The 23,252-nt window shown below is 43.5% G+C and overlaps 1 protein-coding gene across 1 annotated transcript in view; it reads right to left on the bottom strand.

Annotated features, from left to right (window-relative positions):
* LOC140734175 (circadian locomoter output cycles protein kaput-like) overlaps positions 1–23,252 on the bottom strand; it is a 139,908-nt gene that overhangs the window by 48,082 nt on the left and 68,574 nt on the right. Inside the window, exons 9-11 of the mRNA XM_073057816.1 lie at positions 19,671–19,753; positions 15,141–15,247; positions 7,349–7,496 (exon numbers count right to left, since the gene is read on the bottom strand). Coding sequence (XP_072913917.1) covers positions 7,349–7,496; positions 15,141–15,247; positions 19,671–19,753 — 338 coding nt within the window. The remainder of the gene's footprint in view (positions 1–7,348; positions 7,497–15,140; positions 15,248–19,670; positions 19,754–23,252) is intronic.

A 23,252-nucleotide genomic window follows, 5' to 3' on the forward strand; every position in this document is an offset into this window, starting at 1 on the left:
TCAGGAAACCTTCCTGAACACAGCTAACAAACTCCACCCCATCTAAACCCCTCGCTCCAGGGAGATGCCAATCAATATTTGGGAAATTAAAATCACCCATCACGACGCCCCTGTTATTATTACACCTTTCCAGATTCTGTCTCCCTATCTGCTCCTCAATGTCCCTGTTACTATTGGGTCGTCTATAAAAAACACCCAGTAGAGTTATTGACCCCTTCCTGTTCCTAACTTCCACCCACAGAGATTCAGTAGACAATCCCTCCATGACTTCCTCATTTTCTGCAGACGAGACACTATCTCTGATCAACAGTGCCATGCCCCCACCTCTTTTGTCTCCCTCCCTGTCCTTTCTAAAACATCTAAAGCCTGGCACTCAAAGTAACCATTCCTGCCCCTGAGCCATCGTAGTCTCTGTAATGGCCACAACACCATAGCTCCAAGTACTGATCCACACTCTAAGCTCATCTGCTTTGTTCATAATACTCCTTGTATCAAAATAAACACATCTCAAACCATCAGTCTGAGTGCATCGCTTCTCTATTACCTGTCTGCCCTCCCTGTCACACTGCCTACAGTCTTTCTCTATTTGTGAGCCAACTACCCTTCCTCTGTCTCTTCAGTTCGGTACCCATCCCCCAGCAATTCTGGTTTAAACTCTCCCCAGTAGCCTTAGCAAACCTCCCTGCCAGAATATTGGTCCCACCTTGGATTCAAGTGCAACCTGTCCTTTTTGTACAGGTCACACCTGCCCCAAAAGAAGTCCCAATGATCCAGAAACCTGAATCCCTGCCCCCTGCTCCAATCCCTCAGCCACACATTTATCCTCCACCTCATTCTATTCCTATACTCACTGTCACACGGCACAGGGAGTAATCCCGAGATTACTACCTTTGAGGTCCTGCTTCTCAACTTCCTTCCTAACTCCCTGTAGTCTGTTTTCATGCCCTCCTCCCTTTCCTGCCTATATTGTTGGTACCAATATGTACCACGACCTCTGGCTGTTCTCCTTCCCACGCCAGGATATCGTGGATGCGATCAGAAACATCCTGGACCCTGGCACCTGGGAGGCAAACTACTATCCGTGTTACTTTCCTGTGTCCACAGAATCGCCTGTCTGACCCTCTAACTATAGAGTCCCCTATCACTACTACCATCCTCTTCCTTTCCCTGTCTTTCTGAGCCACAGGGCCAGACTCTGTGCCGGAGGCACGGCCACTGTCGCTTCCCCTAGGTAGGCTGTCCCCCCCCCCCCCCCCTCCAACAGTACTCAAACAGGAGTACTTATTGTCAAGGGGGACAGCAACAGGGGTACTCTCTAGTATCTGACTCTTGCCCTTCCCTCTCCTGACTGTTATCCACTTATCTGTCTCCTGAGGCCCCTGTGTGACTACCTGCCTGTAGCTCCTCTCTATCACCTCCACACTTTTCATGACCAGTGGAAGGTCATCGAGCTGCATCTCCAGTTCCCTAACACGGTCCGTCAGGAGCGGCAGCTCGACGCACCGGGTGCAGATGCGGCCATCCAGGAGGCTGGGCAATATTCCAAGTGCAGTCTGACCAATGCCTCATAAAGCCTCAGCATCACATCTTCGCTTTTATATTCTCGCCCTCTCGATATGAATGTCAGCATTGCATTTGTCTTTCTTACTTCCGACTCAACCTGCAAGTTAACCTTTAGAGAATCCTATAAGAGGACTCCCAAGTCCCTCTGCAGCTCTGATTTATCAATTTTCCGCCTGTTTAGAAAATAGTCTGCACCTTTATTTCTTCCCTTCACTGCCACTTCTTTGCCCATTCTCCTAATCTGTCTCTCCTTCTGCAAACATCCTGCTTTCTGAACACTACTAGCCCTTCCACCTATCTTCATATTGTCCACAAACATGACCACAGCGTCAATTCTTTTATTCAAGTCATTGGCATATAACACAAAAAGAAATGACCTGAACACTGATTCCTGTGGAACACCATCAGTCACCAGCAGCCAACCAGAAAAGGCCACCTTTATTCCCACTCGTTGCCTCCCGCCTCTCAGCCAATCTTTTATCCATTCTAGTGTCTTGCCTGTAATACCATTAATACCGTTAAACAGCCTCATGTGTGGCACCTTGTCAAAGGCCTTCTGATACTCCAAGTGAACAACATCCACTGATTCTCCTTTGTCGATCCTACCTGTTATTTCCTCAAAGGATTCTAACAAATTTGTCAGGCAAGATTTTCTTTAAGGAAAACATGCTGAATTTGGCTGATTTTGCCATGTCTCCACGTACCCCCAAACCCCATCCTTAATAAAGGACTGTGACATCTTCCCAACCAGAGATCAGTCTAACTGGCCAACAATTTCTTTTTTTCTGTCTCCCTTCCTTCTTGAAAAGTGGAGTGACATTGTCAATTTTCCAGACTTCTGGAGCCATTCCAGAATCTAGTGATTCTTGAAAGATACTTAATAGCGCCTCCACAATCTCTTCAGCCACCTTTTTCAGAAGTGTGTAGTCCACCTAGTCTAGGTGACTTATCTACCTTCAGTCACTTCAGCTTCTCAAGCATCTTCTCCTTATTAAGAGCAAAAAACACTCACTCTGCCCCCTGACAGTCTCACATTTCTGGCATTCCGCTGGTGTCTCCCACAGTGAAGACTGACACAATATTCTTATTAAGTTCATCTGCCATTTGTTTGTCCCCATTACTCCCTGTCCAATGTCATTTTTCCAGTGGGCTAATATCCACTCTCCTCTCTCCTTTACTCTTTATAAATAGAACAAGCTGTGAGTTTGGGCACCAATATTCTTTGCATGGATAGAACAGCTGTGATCATGTTCTTCGGGACCTTCTTTGTGGCTTTTTAATCTGAGTCACAGGTTAAAAGTTCACTCCTGTATCTCCAACGTGCTGTGCCACTGCATGTACTGCATTCCCCGTGAACAGCCCAACTGTAATGCAAGGGAATGGAGAATCACCGGTCTCACTTCTGAGTGCATTCTGTTACACACCCATTGCAGGATGGGTGAAAGGATCTCAGCAGGTCAGGCAACATTCCAATCAGATTCCTTCTTCTTCGGCACTTTGCCTTTTCCACTTATCACCCCTCAGCTTCTCACTTCATCCCCCCCCCTCCCTCACCCACCCACCCACCTTCCTCTTCATGTGGTCTCACCTCTCACCTGCCAGCTTCTACTCCTTTCCATCTCCCCCATCCTCTCATTCTCGCTTCTTCCCCCTTCTTTTTCAATCCTGATGAAAGGTCTCAGCCTGAAACGTCATCTGTTTATACATCTCCCTAAATGCTGCTTGGCACACTGAGTTCTTCCACTAATTAGTGTGTATTGCTCTGGATTTCCAGCATCTGCAGATTCTCTTGTGTTTATGACCTTGGCAGTTGAGTACAAGATAACACACATGGAAAATGAATGAAATGGCAACAGCTTTTTGCTATGACTGAAGTGAATCAGACAAAACCCCAGCACCAATGGCATTCAGTGAACCAGCAAAATGAGCAATGTTATTAAAGCAAACATGAGGAAATCTGCAGATGCTGGAAATTCAAGCAACACACACAAAATGCTGGTGGAATGCAGCAGGCCAGGCAGCATCTACAGGGAGAAGCACTGTCGACGTTTCGGGCCGAGAAGGGTCTCGGGCCAAAACGTCGACAGTGCTTCTCCCTATAGATGCTGCCTGGCCTGCTGTGTTCCACTTGCATTTGTGAATGTTATTAAAGGTCAATTATATCATTTGCTGGTGGCAGGATGGAGATATATATCTACCAAAAGGAGGTGTAAGGTATTCCTTGTCTTCACTAGCCTGCAGGTCACCCTCGGGCAAGTTGTAGCACCTGCTTAGCCCCCCAATCAGTGTCAAGTGAAGCCACAGGAGCAGGTGGTGGATGGTCATATGAGCATATCACAAGTCCTGGTTATGCGACCACTGACACCAAGCAGATAATTTCTGAAGATTATTGATAATGGCAGGGGTTACCCATCTTGTGAAGACACTGCCCAGAAGAAGGCAATGGGAAACCAATTCTGTACAAAAATTTGCCAAGAAAAATCATGGTCGTGGAAAGACTGTGATCGGCAATGTCAGATGACACAGCGCACATCTTTTGACCCTCAAAGTATCCAACCTTCAAAGAACCTACAAACGCCAGTGCATTTATTTTTGAATACCTCATTAAATGCACTTTTGTGCATAAGTTTACTTAATATTCAAAGAATCCCTAAACACCTTGTTGATAAATAGACCCATTAACAATCTCCTCAAGAACTGAACAGCTTGGGGAGTGAGAGGGACACAGCTCATCACCTAAGTAATCAAGTGATTAATGTGATGAACATCACGATGCTGGGGAAAAACACTATCTTTGCTTGGAATAATATGGTAGCATCTTCAGGACTGATAGGTGTTTCTGCTATTTTCCCAATCACTCTGACACAGGGACAGGTGCTATGTATTGGCATGTTGCTAACTGAGTTTGTCGGTCTTTGTTTACAATATATATATATTTTCATGAATTCTATTGTATTTATTTTCCAGTAAATGCCTGCAAAATACTGAATCTTAAGGTACACATATGGTAACATATACATACTTGGATAATAAATATTATTTTGACTTTAACTGTGCAGTGTATCTCCATTGAGAGGAAGCAGACTATAAATATTACACTTCTGATGACCTCACTATTCTCTTGATGGGAATATTCGCAAGGGTTTGAAAATAAACATGTTTGGACCAGAGTGTCTAGATATGTTGAGGAGGCTTGACCCAAACGCAAAGCAGTGGAGAGGATTTAGTGGTGAGAATTAATAATAAACTGCAAAATAACAAGCCACAAGGGGGGGCCACAAAACAAGAGAGAATGGGTACTAGGCAAGACAAGGCAACAACGTAATTGAAGGCTGGGAGCAACTGGTTGAGGCTGGCTAGTTTGTATGAGTGAACAAGGATTGTGGATGCGAGCAGGGTTTAAATAGGCTGCAGGTGATGAGTTTGAAAAGAGAGACAGGTGATTCTTGTTAGCTGGATCGAGACTAGAAGCTGCCTGCCTGTGCAGGGCAGACAAAGCTGTTTGTATTAAACTGAAAAGTTTGTATATTTTGAATATATAATAAATATGGCTTTAATACTTAAGCCAACACTGATTCTCTGTCCATTAGAAGACACACTCCAAATACAATGGATCTGGCATGGGAGGGCAGTGATAGGGTGCATAAAAATATTAAGGAATAAAACTTGCTTTATTTGTCATGCGTACATTGAAGTATACAGTGAAAGTTGTGTCAATGATCAACACAGTCAAGGATGTGCTGGGGACAGCCCACAAGTGGCACCAACAGAGCATGCTCACAACTTATTAACCCTAACCTGTACATCGTTGGACTGTGGGAGGAAACTGGAACACCTGAAGGAAAGCCATGCAGTCACAGGGAGAATGTCCAAACTCCCTACAAGCAGCTGCAGAATTGAACTCGGGTTGCTAGTGCATAATAGTGTATGCTAACTGGTTCACTACCATGTAAGCCTTGAGGTTTTCCCTCATAGAGTCATACAGCACTCCAGCACAAAAATAGGCCCTTCAGCCCATTTACTCCATGGCATATTATCTTGCCTAGTCCCATTGACCTGTACCTGGACCTCAGCTCTCTATACCCCTCCCATCTATGTACTTATCCAAACTTCTCTTAAATGTTGAAATCAAACTACATCCCCAATGTACCCCTTCAATCTTATTGAAATCTTAACTGTAGATTGGTGACCAGAACTGGACATAATACCCCAAATTAGGCCTCACTAATGTCTTCAACATAGCATCTCAGCTCCTGTACCAGTGCTGTGTTTTACATAGGCCAATGTGCCAAAAGCTCTCTTTATGATCCTATCTACATGTCACACTTCTTTTAAGGAACTGTGGATCTATATTCCCAGATCCCAGAGGAATGCGGTAGAACAGAGGGGTCTGCGAGAATAACCTACCCTGGTTTGCTCTCCCAAAGTGTAACACCTCACACTTGTATTTATTAAATTCCATCTGCCATTTTGCAGCCCATTTTTGTAGCTGGGCCATATTCCTCTGCAAGCTCTGATAGTTGTCCTCACTGTCCACTATGGCCCATATCTTGGTGTCATCTACAAATTTGTTGATCCAGTTAACCACATTATCATCCAGATTGTTGATATAGATGGCAGGCAACAATGGGTATCCAACTAGTCACAACTCTCCAGTCAGAGGCAAGTATCTGCAACCACTCTCTGGTTTATCCAATGAAACCAATGCCAAATCCAATTTGTTACCTCATTCTGCCTTGAGCAACTTCCCATTCTGACACTAACATAGCATGCCCACAATGCTCAATGCAATGAAAACAGAACACAACACAAGCAGTAGCAACAACGGGGTAAAACAAAGGATCAGCAAAGCGAGCACCTTTCCCACTCTCCTACACACACGCACACGCCTCCAACCCCAGGAAAGGCTGCTTCCAGGCCTCCAGTCCTTATCACCAACTCTCAGACTTGCAGAGGACACCTACAAAAGGTGATGCCTCAGTAAAGCAGCATCCATTACTGAGGAACCCCATTACCCAGGACATGCCTTCTTCATATTAGGTATTTATTCTTTGGAGCGTAGAAGGTTGAGGGGGGACTTGATAGAGGTATTTAAAATTATGAGGGGGATAGATAGGGTTGACGTGGATAGGCTTTTTCCATTGAGAGTAGGGGAGATTCAAACAAGAGGACGTGAGTTGAGAGTTAGGGGGCAAAAGTTTAGGGGTAACACGAGGGGGAACTTCTTTACTCAGAGAGTGGTAGCTGTGTGGAACGAGCTTCCAGTAGGAGTGGTAGAGGCAGGTTCGATTTTGTCATTTAAAAAAAAATTGGATAGGTATATGGACAGGAAAGGAATGGAGGGTTATGGGCTGAGTGCGGGTCAGTGGGACTAGGTGAGAGTAAGCGTTCGGCATGGACTAGAAGGGCTGAGATGGCCTGTTTCCGTGCTGTAATTGTTATATGATTATATGGTTATATTGCTACCACCAAGGAGGAGGTAGAGGAAGCCACACACACAATGTTTCAGGAACACCTTCTTCCCCTTGCCATCAGATGTCTGAATGGACAATGAATCCACGAACACTACCTCATTACTTTCTTTGCTCTCTTTTTGCACTGTTTACTTAATTTACTTCTATTATATATATTTCTTATTGTAATTTATAGATGTATTATTATGTATTGCAAGGTATTTCTACCACAAAGAAAACAACTTTCATGACAAATGCCAGTGATATTAAAACAGATTCTGATTCTGTGGTCCCAGCTGACCTGTGCCATGTCACTAACTACATGGACGTACCTGACGACGCTGTGAGTACAAACAATGAACTCGGGCTTGGAGTTCCACTGGTGAAAGGTGATGTAATACTGAGTCTGCAGCCAAATCCACTGTTGTCCCTTCGTTAGGAAACGATAGTAGCAAGACTTGCCCTTGCCGAACTGCATCACTGCGCAGAAGAAATAGCACATTAGTGGTAATCCTTTTAATACGTAACTGTAGATTTCAAGAACGTTTTAGTTGCTGTTAAGTTCGTAGTCACGTCCAATGTTTAGGTTAATTGAATCAACAGAAACTGACCACATTCTCCATGGCTTTTACATCCAAAGTGATAAGGAACTGCTGCGTGCTTGCTCTTGCAAAAATGTGGCTCCTGGACAACATCCCACACACCATCAATCTACAGGCCATAATACTCAGGAACTTGGGCTATATTATTATCTTATTGTGACTGTATGTTTTCCTGCTATCATAATTATATATGCTATATAATATATATGCTAGTGTTGTATGTGACTGTTGGTAATGTATTTTGCACCTTGGCCACTGTGGAACACTGTCTCGTTTGGCTGTATTCCTGTGTATGGTTGAATGACAATTAAACTTGAACTTGAGATGAACCTCTGTTCATCCTTGCTCACTCATCTGTGTCAGCTTGTGCTCCTCAAGAACGTCCCCTTCCTGTCCGTAAGAACATGATAAATAGGAACAGAATTGGACCATTCGGCCCATCGAGTCTGCTTTGCCGTTTGATCATGGCTAATGTATTTCACATCTAGCCTGGAAGTGGATGGGCCACACCGGATTCCACCCCTGTACCTAATAAATTGGCCACGGAGTGTATATCACAAAAATCAAACAAGTCAGAGTGAATCTCGTAAACCACCTTCAGTTCATTTAGTACTTGTCTTGACACAAGGAAGTCTCTTCGACAAAGCTCAGTTCAAAAGCTCGCTAATCAGCTCCTGTGGGGCAGGCCCACGGAAGGGGAAAGAGTGAGTCAGCAAGTGCTTGCTTCGTTCTCCTCAGTGGTCGCGCATGTTGATTTCAAACAAGGAGAGACGAAAATGGGCTGTGATATTCCGAGCAAACTTAAAAGAACACAAGAACAGCGGGGGACATTTAGGCTGTTAAGGCAGTTCCACCCTTCAAGATTCAAGATTGCATAATGCCATTTTCCAGTGCAAAGGAGATAAAATGTTTGTTACTCTGGATCCAGTGCAGCATTAAAGAATCAATAAGATAAAGAACACAATAATAATAAAAATAACACGCGAAATAGAACCACATAAGATAGCTTATATATCTACATATATTCATTGTACATCCAAAAAGTGATGCTAACTACAGGAGTGTCTGTACATAAGCTAATTGACAGGAAGTGATAAAGTAGTGGTGGTGTGGGGTGTTAAAAGGTGGGTTTAGTGGGTGGAGGCGTTGATCAGCCTTACTGCTTGGGGAAAGTCACTGTGTTTGAGTCAGGTAGTCGTGGCATGGTTGCTACGTAGCCTCCTCCCTGTTAGTTCTGCTAATAGAGTCATTAAGTTCTTCAAGTCCCCATGTAGAATCTACATTCCAAATAAATCTTATTTGCCATCACATGTACTGAAGCTTTCTCTTCCCTGGTGATTCATGTGTTCTTCTAGGTCAGGAGCTTCCAACCTGCGGCCCACGGACCCCTCAGTTAATGGTAAGGATCTATGGCCTAAAAAAGGTCCACAGACATACTGATTGATAGGTTAATTGGACATTGTAAATTGTCCCAGGATTAGACTCGGATTAAATCAGCGGTTATTGCACGGTATGGTCTGAAGGGTCGGAAGGACCTATTCTGGGCTGTATGCCAATAAATAAATAATCCTGCAGTGGAACATATTTCTGAGCTTTATAACATGATCAGATTTTATTGATGCATTAATTGAATTGAATTGAATGATCTTTCTTCTCATTATACATAGGTACAATGAAACTGTTTGGCTTCCTCTCAGGCAATCAAACAAAGCGGTAGAGAAAAACAAGACAGTAATAGAAGAACAGTATTAAATAGATAAGTAGCAGAAAATAAGTTGCAGCAGCACCAGAATATCACAGTAATACACAAAGTGCCGTTAGTGCAAATATTTGAGTCCTTGTGTGTGCTCACAGTTTCAGTCACTGTTCTGTGGGAGTGGTGTGATGGAGGTCACAGCTCTGGGGTAGAAGCTGTTCCTCAGTCTATTTGTTCTGGCTTTTAGTGTCCTGAACCTTGTGCTGGACAGCAGTGGGTCAAACAGGGAGTGGCCAGGGTGTGTAGTGTCTCTGGTTATGCTGATTGCTTTCCTCCTGAGTCTGCTGGAATAGATGGTGTCCGGTCCTGGGAGCTCCATCCTGACAATTCGCTGGGCCGCCTTCACCACGCAATGCAGGTCTTGTCGCTCAGCATGAGCCCTAATACCTGTCCCACTCTTCTCCCCTCTCCTATCAGGCAGCAGATACAAAAACCTGAAAGCATGTACCACCAGGCTCAAAGACAACTTCGATCATTCTCTTATATGGTCACGAGTATGATGAGATGGACCCTTGACCTCACAATCTACGAGTTATGGTATTGCATCTTATTGTCTGTCTGCACTCTATAAAAATTTATTCTGTTTTGGTTATTATTTTCCCTTATATCCCTCATGCACTGTCGTAATGAAATGATCTATATGGATGGCATGCAAAACAAAGATTTTCACTGTATCTTAGTATACGTGAGAATAGTAAACAAATTCACACAAAACCTGATTAAGCAGTTAAACCAACTGCCATAAGAGTCAGATTCAAGTTCACATGTATGTCACGGAAAATGAATCTCAGGGTTGTATATCCTGACATATATGTACTTTGATGATAAATTTACTCTGAACTTTGAACATTGAAACAGAGTGAAAAGCATCATTGGCTAAAACAAGCAACACACCTCGGGAGGCATGGAAACTGCAGCAAAGAAAGGGTTAAAGTGTGTGCCGGCTGAATAGAGCAAGCACTTCGTACAGCCTTTTTCTGCAGGCAATAAGTCAAGATGATAAGCTGACAAAGGAAATATGTAGACATATTGCAGTCACCCAGGCTGAACGTGGCCCTTGAAAGTCTAACTGGAGAACAGCCTTTCTGTTCAAGACTGGGAACCATGGTTACCAACCCTACCAAGACAAAATAAAGATGCAAACAGAGGATTCTGTTGCAACTTTTAATATTGGGCAGTTAGTTTCATAGTTCTCAAATATTATTGGCCTTTAACATGTGGATTTAACTGGCTATTAATGCCTGAAATATGTTTTATGGTTGGTTTCAATATACAAATAATGGGATTCAGAAGTGCACAGAGTTTCTATTGGATCAGTATTTGTTTCCAACGGGTCAATTTCTGTATAAAAATGGCATTTCTTTGTTCTAATTTCAGAGCAGTATGGCAACAGGGACTGGACTGTTCTCCTTATGCACAAGTAAATAAAGCCTGATTAAGGAATGAATGCAAGTTGTCGGAATCCAGTTAGTCAGCGATGACACTGAGGGCAGTCTGTAAGTGTCGCCACACATGTCGGCACCAACATAACGTGTCCATAATGCTCGGCAGAACAACACAGACCACAACAAGCAACAAAACGAGCCCCATTCCTCCCTCCCTCCCAACCACCCACCTGCACATAGAATCGTAAAAGGAAGTCATTTAGCTGAAAGTACGGGAGAACTTTGTGCATTTGTCTCTAATTGGACATTACAGCCATTACTTCTCTTATGAAAGGGTTGTGCTCCTGCAGAGCATTTGGCCAAGTGAAATTCCATAAATGAAATGAATGGACATAGTTCATTATGGAAATGTTAGTGCAGTCTATTCTTCCATGTACCATTATGAGATATGGAAGTTGCAAGGCATCAGACCGTAAGACCCTACAGAGGACAGTTAAAACTGCTGAGAGGGTCATCAGGGTCTCCCTCCCCTGTTATTTGTGACATTTACTGGATGCGTTACACACGAAGGGCCTGAAGCATTGTTGGGGATCCCTACCACCCACCCCACAATCTCTTTGACCCACTAGCATCAGGACGAATGCACAGGACTAGGTCTGTCAGATTGTCTAACAGCTTCTTCCCCCAGACTGTGAGATTAATGAATACCTTGCCATCAGCAAATCTCATCACTCAGTCATAGTGCTGTTTACTGTACTGTTTACCTGTGCTGTACACATTGAATTATATTTTATTAACTTATTTATGGCAATATTTTGGTTCATGTGCTCTGTATGATGTGTGTTGTGTGGTCCGGAGGAACCCCCTTTTGTTTGTTTGTATGTGTACAATCAGATGACAATAAACAAACTTGTACATGGAGAAAATGACACACAGTTCATCACAGCAATAAATAGATTCATAAATCTATTTTGCCAATAAACAGTCAATGGCATTGCAGCTAAAATATCTATAAATTGATTGCTTATACGTTGATAGATTATTAGGGTGGCTAATGATGGGATAAGTATCGGTTAGCTATAAGTACATGGTTCCTAGACAGGGTGGTGAGGAAGACTTTAGTCACATTGGCCTTCATGATCAGGGCATTGAGTAAGGAAGTGGGAACTTTATGTTGTATTTAAACATATAGGTAAGAATTAGCTTTATTTGTCACATGTACATCAAAACATTGACGTATATGACAAAATGTGTTGTTTGCGTCAACAGTCCAAGGATGTGCTGGGTACAGCCTGCAAGTGTTGCCATGCTTAAAGTGCCAACAAAGCACGCCCACAACTTACTAACCCTAACCTACGTCTTTGGAATGTGCGACAAAACTAGAGCACCCACATGGTCGCAGGGAGAACGTACAAACTCCTTACAGACAATGGTGGGAATGCACCCTGTAAAGGTGTACCGCTAACTGACATGCTACCTCGTCAATTTTACAATGGATTTGTACAAGACATTTGCGAGGCTGCACTTGGACGAAGCTGTTCAGTTATGGTCATCTGCAATAGGGAAAATGTTATTACGCTATGAAGAGTGCAGAGGAAATTTACGAGGACGTTTTGGCACTCAGAGGGACTGAGTTATGAAGAGAGGTTGAGCAGGTTGGAACTTTTTCCGTTGGAGCATAGGAGAATGAGAAATGATCTTATGCAGATGTATGAAATCATGAGGGGTATGAAAAGGGACAATGCATATAATCTTCATTCCAGGGTTGGGGAATAGTGAACTACTGGCCATATGTTTAAAGTGAGAGGGGAGAGATTTAATAGAAATGTGAGGGATATTACATGGAATGGGCTGTCAGAGGAAATGGCTGAAACAAGTACAGTAAAAGGTACTTGGACAGGTAGATGCATAGGAAGGGTTTAGAAATATAACAAGATTAGCTTTATTTGTCACACTTGCATTGAAACATGGAGTGAAATGCATCTTCTGCATCAATGCGAACACGGTCCGAGGAGGTGCTGAAGGACCCTGCAAGCATCACCACACTTCAGACACCGACATAGCATGCCCACAACTTACTAGCCCTAACCTGTATGTCTTTGGAATGTGGGGAAAAACCAGAGCACCCGGAGGAAACCCATGTGGTCACAGGGAGAACATACAAACTCCTTAAAGGCAATGACACAAATTGTACCCCGACTGGTGATCACAGCACTCTAATAGAGGGGCACTAACTGCTAGGCTACCATGCTTCCCTGCGCATATGTGCCAATTGCAAAAAAAAAATGGGACTGGCCTAGAAGAGAATCTTGGTAGGCATAGACTATCCCCTTGACCTGAACCTTCTGGACCAGCCTCATATGCTGGACTTGGACGATGGGACTGATGACATTGCGGCCAAGTATTGTGGATACTACGAAGATGGGTAGGGCAGCAGGTTGTGCTGAGGAAGCAGTGAGTCTGCGGAAAGACAGAGTGGGAGAATTAGCAAAGTAGCAGATGGTATATAGTGTAGGGAAGTGTGTGGCCATGCACTTTGGTAGAAGGAATAAAGGCATAGACTATTTTCTAAACGGGAAGTATATTCAAAAAATCTGAGGTGCAAAGGGAATTGGGAGTCCTTCTGCAGGATTCCCTAAAGGTTAGCTTGTGGGTTGAGTCAGTGGTAAGGAGGGCAATTGCAACATTAGCATTCATTTTGAGAGGACTAGAACATAAAAGCAAGGATGTACTGCTCAGGCTTTGTAAGGCATTGGTCAGACCACTCTTGGAATACCGTGAGCACTTTTGGTCCCCTTATCTAAAGAAAAAGATGTGCTGGCATGGGAGAGGGTCCAGAGGAATTTCCCAAGAATGATCACAGGAATGAAAGGGTTAACATACAAGTTCCATTTGTTAATCCTGTGTCTGTACTCACTGGAGTTTAGAAAAATGAGGGGAGGATTGAATATTGAAAGGCCTGAATAAAGTGGATGCAGAGCGGATGTTTCCTACAGAGCAGAAGTCCAGGACCAAAGGGCACAGCCTCAGAATAGAGGGATGTCCATTTAGAACAGAGATAAAGAGAAATTTCTTTAGCAAGAGGATGGTGAATCTGTGGAATTCACTGCCACAGACAGCTGTGGAGGCCAAGTCATTGGTAATACTGCTAGGTTCTTGATTAGTCAGGGTGTCAAAGGTTTATAGGGAGAAGGTAGGGGAGAATGGAGTTAAGAGCCTTACATAAGCCTTAGTGGAATAGTAGGCAGACTTGACAGGCCAAATGGCCTAGTTCTGCTTCTATGTCTTGTGGTCTTATGGACATTGGCCTTGCTAAAGTCCCTATTGACAACATCCATACCTTTCCTTCATTAACATCTGATAACCTCCTCGAAAAGTTCTATAAGGTTGGTTAGTTTCTATAAGATTTCTATATGATTGGTTCAGTTGGGCCAAAGGGCCTGTTTCTATGCTCTGTGACTCCATTGCTCTCGCAGCTAGTAGAGCCGTTGCCTCATACCTCCAGCAACCTTGGTTCAATTCCGATCTTCGGCACTGTCTCCGTGGAGTATGCATGTTCTTTCTGCTCTACTCGCTTTATACTTATGACAGTGATGAAAAGTACAGCTCCAATACCATAATAAGTTTGCTGATGACACCACTGTTTGTTGGCCAAATTAAAGGTTGTGACCAATCGGCATATAGGAGGGAGATTGAAAATCTGGTCGAATGGTGCTACAACAGCTTCTCACTCAGTGTCAGCAAGACCAACGAGCCTATTACTGACTGCTGGAGGAAGAAGCTGGAGGTTCACGAGGCAGCCCTCATTAGGGGACTGGAGTTGTAGTTGGCTGGTAACATTAAATTCCTTGGCACTACCATTTCAGAGGATCTGTCCTGGGACCAGCTGATAACTGCCATTACAAAGAAGCCACAGCAACACCTCTTCTTTCTTAGAAGTTTGCACAGATTAAGCTAAACCTTTGACAACCTTCTGTAGAGGTCCAACGGAAAGTTGCAACACCAATGCTATGGCCTAGGTTCATCAGGACCTCTGGTCTCCTTCTATGTTCCAAAGCTGTGGAGGCCATCAAGTTAAATGGCCTCATAAATTGATCCGCGTGTGTAGGTGATTGGGTTTACCTGGCAGCAGTTGGTGAGAATAGGTTATGGAAAATGATTGGGTGCATGAGATTGCTCTGTGAGCTGGCACCTTCTGAATGGGCCAAAATAGCCCCCTTCTATGAGTTATGGGTAGTGTGAATCATGTGTGACGAGGAGAGGAACCATGCACCTGTTACCTTACAGGTTGTAGAGGCTGTGTTGTCGCCACAGCTGACTTATTTCTGTCACTGTCCCTCTAGCCTGCCCCCAAGCTATGCCAATACAAATGGTCACCTACGGTGTTCATGGCACCTTGCTAGAAGTCCCAGGTCGTCAACATGGTAGTAATCATAGCCAGACGTCCCCAACACTTCGAATGGGAGGTAACCTATAATAGGAGGAGCCCTGATAAAGAGAAGGAAGGGATATCAATATTGTTAGTTCTGGAATTTCGCACTATCAATTTCTGGAATCTTCATTCACAGTACATGGAACAGTACAAACAGAAAGTGAAGATAGACAATAGATTCCACCTGGATGATAGAGGATTTCTCAATCACCATTCACTCAAATACCTGTTCAATTTTCCTTCATATTCCCACACTACACTTGCACTGAATGCTATACTGGCCAGAGCAGAGATGTATTTTTACAGAGTATAGGTGCTTGGACCAAACTGCCAGGGTAGTGATAGAGGAAGATGATGATGATGATGATCTCTGCCGTTATGTTTTGTTGCTGTTGTTGCCTTCTTGTTGTTCTGCTGAACATTGTGGGCATGCTAGGTTGGTGCCAGATTGTGTGGTGACACTTCTGGGCTGGCTCGAGCACATCATTGGGTTGTCTTGGTTGTTATCACAAACTACACACTTCACTGTATGTTTTGATGTATATGTGAGAAATAGATTCATCTGAATGTGATATATTAGGGACATTTATGAGACTCGTAGATAGGCTTGTGGATGTAGAGAAATGCAGGGTTATGGGCCACGTAGGAGAGAAGGGTTAGTTTGATCCTGCAGTGATCAAGCTCAACACAACATTGTGGGCCGAAGTGTCCACACTGTGCTGGACTGTTCTATGAGCATTCAAAAGCAGAGTGAACAGAATGGATGTGTGTCACCTGTGTTTGGAGCCTGTAAGGAGCTTCAGTGCAAGGCTCACAATGACCTCACCTGACATTTCTACAACTGGCAGTCAGTACCTCGACCTATAATCTGACCACTTGCACACTCTCCACTCTCCTTCAGAATGGCTTGAGATTGAGACTGTGTGAATGAAAATATTCCCTTTTGAAGACAGTAATCTAATATAACTGAGGCATTTCACAATTACTGCATGGTGCATCTAAAAACTGGGAAGACATTACACTCAATAGATAGACCTGGAGGAAATCCGTTTAAGAGCGAGCTGTGCTGCCTGAGATTGATCTCCGCTCTGCCATGAAGAACAAGTGGGAGCTGTGAAAGGAGAGACTGAACAACCCAAGACCCAACCACTGATCACAGTCACCACTGACTCTTGGCCACACTGCGTCAGAACATGTGGATCCTGGATCTCACCTGAGGACCCAACAATTGACAGCTCCTTAAGAGAACATCATACTCGATTAGAGTGACTGTATGTGTAATGGGGAAAGTTGCAGACTGCTTCAGTTTGCACCAGAAGGCTAATTCATTTCTTGCTGATGTATGTTACAACAAGTGACTTCTTGGCAAAAAATACTTCAATTGCCATAAAGGGCTTTGCTGACACTGAGGTAACGAAAGGGGTTAGTCGCTCTGAGGGTTAGCAGTGTGGACTGATGGCTCTCTTCACTACTAAAATCTTCCCATGAGATGCATCGTTTGTCGGTTCATATCCCCTTTATGAAATGAATCATTGTTCGACTTGAGTCTCCCTGGCTGGGGAACGCACAGGTCAACGGATGGTATTACAGAGCTGCCCTTTCTGATTTCACAAGCATTTCCATTCTTCAAGCACCTTCCCTTCAGGTTTGTCAGACTAATTTTCCTGAATAAAGTCCAATTATTTTGATGGCTGCCCAAGTGGATCAAGCATGGTGCAGTGGCAGCAGCTCTGATCTGAATGTGTGACTGTCCTTTGCTGCAAACAATCATTTCAAAAGCAAGGTTTACATCTGGGCTCATGTCACTTGGATTTTGCCAGGTTTTGTAGGCAATTTAGGACATAGAACACAAAATATTGCAGCACAGTACGGGCCCTTTGGCAGACCTTTTAACCTACTCTAAGATCAACCTAACCCTTCCCTACTATATAACCTCTAATTTTTCTACATCCTTGTGCCTATCCAAGAGGTTCATAAATGCCCCGAATATATTTTTTTATTTTTATGTATTTAAACTGCATAGGCCCTTCTAGTCCATCAAACCCATGCCACCCAACAACTCACATGTTTAACTGTAGCTTAATTACAAGACATTTTACAATAAGCATTTAACCTACTTTGTTATCCAAGTGCCTCTGATATTTTATCAGAGTATACAGTACATCTTTGGAATGGGGAGGAAACCGGAGCACCTGGAGGAAACCCACACATTCACAGGGAGGAACGTACAAACTCCTTACAGATGGCATCGGATCTCCCTCAACTCGAACCGTAATAGCGTCGTGCTAATCGCTACTCTATTGTGGCGCCCCCTGGCGGCACATTCCCTGCACCCACCTCTCTGTGTAAAAGAACTTACCTCTGATATCCCTCTCTACTTCCCTCCAAATACCTTAAAATTATGTGATAAGACCATAGTACTGTACGATATAGGAGCAGAATGAGGCCATTTGGCCCATCCAGTCTGTTCTGCCATCTCATCACGGCTGATCCAATTTTCCTCTCAGCCCCAATCTTCTACCTTCCCCCATATCCCTTCATGCCCCGACCATTCAAGAATCTATCAACCTCTGCCTTCAATATTCCCAATGAACTGGTCTTCACAGCCACCTGTGGCAACGAATTCCACAGATTCACCACTCTGTCAATTATGTCCCCTTGTATCAGCCATTTCTCCCTGGAAAAAAGTCTCTGGCTGTCCACTCGACCCAGGCCTCTTATATTTTGTACACATCATCTTTCATCCTCCCTTGTTGCAAAGCGAAAAGCCCATGCTCACTCAACCTATCCTCGTAAGACAACTGCACCTCGAATTCTCTGGTAACACGAAGTCTCAGTTGTTCCACTGAACTCTATAAATGAATTCATTATTTCTTTAATATTTTAAAATATTTTCAGATTAATATCAAGTTTATATATTAAGTTGTTCTTTGAACTCTCTCTCTCTCTCTCTCTCTCTCTCTCTATCTATATCTATCCAAGTACTTCTGGTAATATATATATTATCAGAAGCACTTGGACATTGAAAAAACATGATAGTTTTCATAGATAGTATTTGTCAAAGATGCTCAGAGGAGTTGTAAAGGCATGTTTTGTATTGGCCTGCCATCTCCTCCATTTCGTTTCTCAAGGCCCAAATGTCACAGAACTTACTGTCTGCTTTCAGGTCAAAACACGGAAGTAAGGTTGACCACATGGATCTGGAGTGGGAGTGTGAGTGGCAATTGTGGGAAGAATAGTCCTCTTGGCAAAGCCTTGGCCAAGATGTCAGTGTGCCCACCTTGCGGTATAAGAATCTGATTGACTATCAAGTAAGAATGATATTTTCACCTTATTTTACTCAGACGCTTCCATGTAGAAAATGCCCAGTAGTGCAGTGGTACTAGTGACCCAGATTCAATTCCGGCCGCCATCTGTACGCTCTCCCCCTGACTGGGAGGGTTTCCTCCAGGTGCTCCGGGTTCCTTCCACAGTCCAAAGACATACCAATTGGTAGGTTAATTGGTCATTGTAACTTGACCAGTGATTAGGCTAGGGTTGAGTTAGGAGTTGCTGGATGGCACAGCTTGAGGGGCCGGAAGGGCCTGTTTCATGTTGAAATACATCAATGACACGCATCACCCAGCAACTCACCTATTTAACGCTAGCCTAATCATCAACATTATGAGCCATGTCATATGACATGGGTGATCAGGGTCTATGACCATGATTGTTATTGACAAATTCTACAGAAGTGGTTTGTCTTCATTTGGGCAGTGCCTTTACAAGATGAAAGGACCCAGCCATTATCAATACTCTTCCGAGACTGCCTGGTGTTAGTGGTCGCATAACCGGGACTTGTGATACGCACCAGATACTCGTACAACCATCCACTAGCTGCTCCCATGGCTTCATGTGACCCTGATTGTGGGGGGTGGGGGGAGCTAAGCAGGTGCTACACTTAGCCCAAGGGTGAGTTGTAGGCTAGAGGAAAATAGTAGTGCTTTACGTCTCCTTTGGTAGAGATTTATCTCCACCCCACCACCCACAGAATAATTTACAGTGACCAATTAACCTCCTAAACAAAATCAGAATCAGGTTGGTTCTGCATTATTATTGTACTCCCTTATTCTAACTCGATGTACACTGGAATTATTTAATCTGCATGAACAGTATACAAGACAAGCTTTTCACTGTGTCTTGTACATGAGACAATAAACCAATACCAATATTGACTCTCCTCACTACCAATGCACAGTGACTGTAGTATGAACCATCTACAAACACAAAACATTTAATTAGCTCCATACATTTGTACCTTCATTTATTCATTGGCAAATATTTATTCACTTCTTACAAATAATTAATCCACATATTCCCTTCTACTGATTGTGACTGAAGTGAGCAGTGGATCTTTAAGTTTGAGCATATGGCCAGCAGACAATACTGTTCACTCAGAGGGACATTAGGGAACAGATGGGAATGGTTGTGTTGCATTACCTGTGATCGAGAAACAGAAATTTCCACTCTAAGCTATGCCGGGATGTAAATTCTTCACATGGCTCCTCAACATTGCACAATTCCTGCATTACAACAAGAATATCCAAAATCAGAAATGATTGCCTCCAAACAAAGGAGCTCCATGACGATGAATTTTCTGTAGTTCACGTGACGAGTGTTTGCTACGGTGAAGATCTGCAAATTTTACTTTTGAGAAATTTAAAACTTTTCTGAAGATTTGATGATTAGAATGTTAAGAGCAGAAGTTTTAGTGTTGTCACATGTACTGAGGCACAGTGGAAAACACTTTTTTTTAAAAAAGAGAAACAGCATGATTACAGGCATTAGTGGCCCATTGAGGCTGTGTTGCCCAAGGACACCCAAGTGACCAATTAACCTACTAACCTGTAGGAATATGGGAGGAAATGTGTGAAGAAACTTGTGTACCTGGAGGAAACCCACGCGATTGCGGGGAAACCTTACAAACTCCTTACAGCGGCAGAATTGAACCCAGGTCACCGCACTGTAATAGAGTTACACTAGCCACAATGCTATCACATCAGTACATTAAGGTAATACAAGGGAAAAATTTTACAGAGACAGTGCAGTGCAGTCAGACAATATCTCATCAGGGGAAGGCAGCAGCAGCCGAGTTCATTCCACCATGGGTGGCTTTGTGGCACAGGAGGGAAGGAAAAGGAGCGGGAGAGCTATAGTGATAGGGGATTCGATTGTAAGGGGAATAGATAGGCGTTTCTGCGGCCGCAAATGAGACTCCAGGATGGTATGTTGCCTCCCTGGTGCAAGGGTCAAGGATGTCTCTGAGCGGCTGCAGGACATTCAGGAATAGGAGGGTGAACAGCCAGTGGTCGTGGTGCACATAGGTACCAACAATATAGGTAAAAAACGGGATGAGGTCCTACAAGGTGAATTTAAGGAGTTAGGAGATAAACTAAAAAGTAGGACCACAAAGGTAATCATCTCTGGATTACTACCAGTGCCACGTGCTAGTCAGAGTAGAAATAGGAGGATATTTCAGATGAATATGTGGCTTGAAAAATGGTGCAAGGGGGAGGGATTCAAATTTCTGGGGCATTGGAACCAGTTCTGGGGGTGATGGGACCGGTATAAACAGGACGGTCTGCACCTGGGCTGGACTGGAACCAATGTCCTAGGGGGAGCGTTTGTTACTGCTGTTCAGGAGGCTTTAAACTAATATGGCAGGGGGATGGGAACAAGTGCAGAGAGACAGAGGGGTGTAAAATGAGGGTAGAAGCAAAAAGTAGTAAGGTGAAAAGTAAAAGTGGCAGGCAAGCAAATCCAGGGCAAAATGCAAAAAGAGCCACTTTTCAATATAATTGTAAAAGGGCTAAGAGTGTTGTAAAAACAAGCCTGAAGGCTTTGTGTGTCAATGCGAGGAGCATTTGTAACAAGGTGGATGAATTGAATGTGCAGATAGTTATTAATGAATATGATATAGTTGGGATCACAGAGACATGGTTCCAGAGTGACCAAGGATGGGAGCTCAACATCCAGGGATATTCAATATTCAGGAGGGATAGACAGGAAAGAAAAGGAGGTGGGGTAGCATTGCTGGTTAAAGAGGTGATTAACACAATAGAAAGGAAGGACATTAGCCTGGAGGATGTGGAATCGATATGGGTAGAGCTGCATAACTCTAAGGGGCAGAAAACGCTGGTGGAGTTGTGTACAGGCCACCTAACAGTAGTAGTGAGGTTGGGGATGGCATTAAACAGGAAATTAGAAATGCGCGCAATAAAGGAACAGTAGTTATAATGGGTGACTTCAATCTACATATAGATTGGGTGAACCAAATTGGTAAGGGTGCTGAGGAAGAGGATTTCTTGGAATGTATGCGGGATGGTTTTCTGAACCAACATGTTGAGGAACCAACTAGAGAGCAGGCCATTCTAGATTGGGTATTGAGCAATGAGGAAGGGTTAGTCAGCAATATTGTCGTGCGAGGCCCCTTGGGTAAGAGTGACCATAATATGGTGGAATTCTTCATTAAGATGGAGAGTGACATAGTTAACTCAGAAACAAAGGTTCTGAACTTAAAGAAGGGTAACTTTGAAGGTATGAGACGTGAATTAGCTAAGATAGACTGGCAAATGATACTTAAAGGGTTGACGGTGGATATGCAATGGCAAGCATTTAAAGATCGCATGGATGAACTACAACAATTGTTCATCCCAGTTTGGCAAAAGAATAAACCAGGGAAGGTAGTGCACCCGTGGCTGACAAGGGAAATTAGGGATAGTATTAAGTCCAAAGAAGAAACATATAAATTAGCAAAAAAGAGCAGCACACCTGAGGAATGGGAGAAATTCAGAGACCAGCAGAGGAGGACAAAGGGCTTAATTAGGAAAGGGAAAAAAGATGACAGAAAGCTGGCAGGGAACATAAAAACTGACTGTAAAAGCTTTTATAGATACGTGAAAAGAAAAAGATTGGTCAAGACAAATGTAGGTCCTTTACAGTTAGAAACAGGTGAATTGATCATAGGGAACAAAGACATGGCAGACCAATTGAATAACTACTTTGGTTCTGTCTTCACTAAGGAGGACATAAATAATCTTCCGGAAATAGTAAGGGACCGAAGGTCTAGTGAGATGGAGGAACTGAGGGAAATACATGTTAGTAGGGAAGTGGTGTTAGGTAAATTGAAGGGATTAAAGGCAGATAAATCCCCAGGGCCAGATGGACTGCATCCCAAGTATCCTGAGAAATAGTGGATGCATTAGTGATAATTTTTCAAAACCCCTTAGATTCTGGATTAGTTCCTGAGGATTGGAGGGTGGCTAATGTAACCCCAATTTTTAAAAAAGGGGGGAGAGAGAAACCGGGGAATTATAGACCGGTTAGTCTGACATCGGTGGTGGGGAAAATGCTAGAGTCGGTTATCAAAGATGTGATAACAGCACATTTGGAAAGCAGTGAAATCATCGGACAAAGTCAGCATGGATTCGTGAAAGGAAAATCATGTCTGACGAACCTTAGAATTTTTTGAAGATGTAACTAGTAGAGTGGATAGGGGAGAGCCAGTGGATGTGGTATATTTAGATTTTCAAAAGGCTTTTGACAAGGTCCCACACAGGAGATTAGTGCGCAAACTTAAAGCACACGGTATTGGGGGTATGGTATTGATGTGGATAGAGAATTGGTTGGCAGACAGGAAGCAAAGAGTGGGAGTAAACGGGACCTTTTCAGAATGGCCGGCAGTAACTAGTGGGGTACCACAAGGCTCAGTGCTGGGACCCTAGTTGTTTACAATATATATTAATGATTTAGATGAGGGAATTAAATGCAGCATCTCCAAGTTTGCGGATGACATGAAGCTGGGCGGCAGTGTTAGCTGTGAGGAGGATGCTAAGAGGATGCAGGGTGCCTTGGATAGGTTAGGTGAGTGGGCAAATTCATGGCAGATGCAATTTAATGTGGATAAATGTGAGGTTATCCACTTTGGTTGCAAGAACAGGAAAACAGATTATTATCTGAACGGTGGCTGATTAGGAAAAGGGGAGATGCAACGAGACCTGGGTGTCATTGTACACCAGTCAT

The sequence above is a fragment of the Hemitrygon akajei genome, chromosome 10 (assembly GCF_048418815.1).
Source record: "Hemitrygon akajei chromosome 10, sHemAka1.3, whole genome shotgun sequence".
Classification (NCBI taxonomy): domain Eukaryota; kingdom Metazoa; phylum Chordata; class Chondrichthyes; order Myliobatiformes; family Dasyatidae; genus Hemitrygon; species Hemitrygon akajei.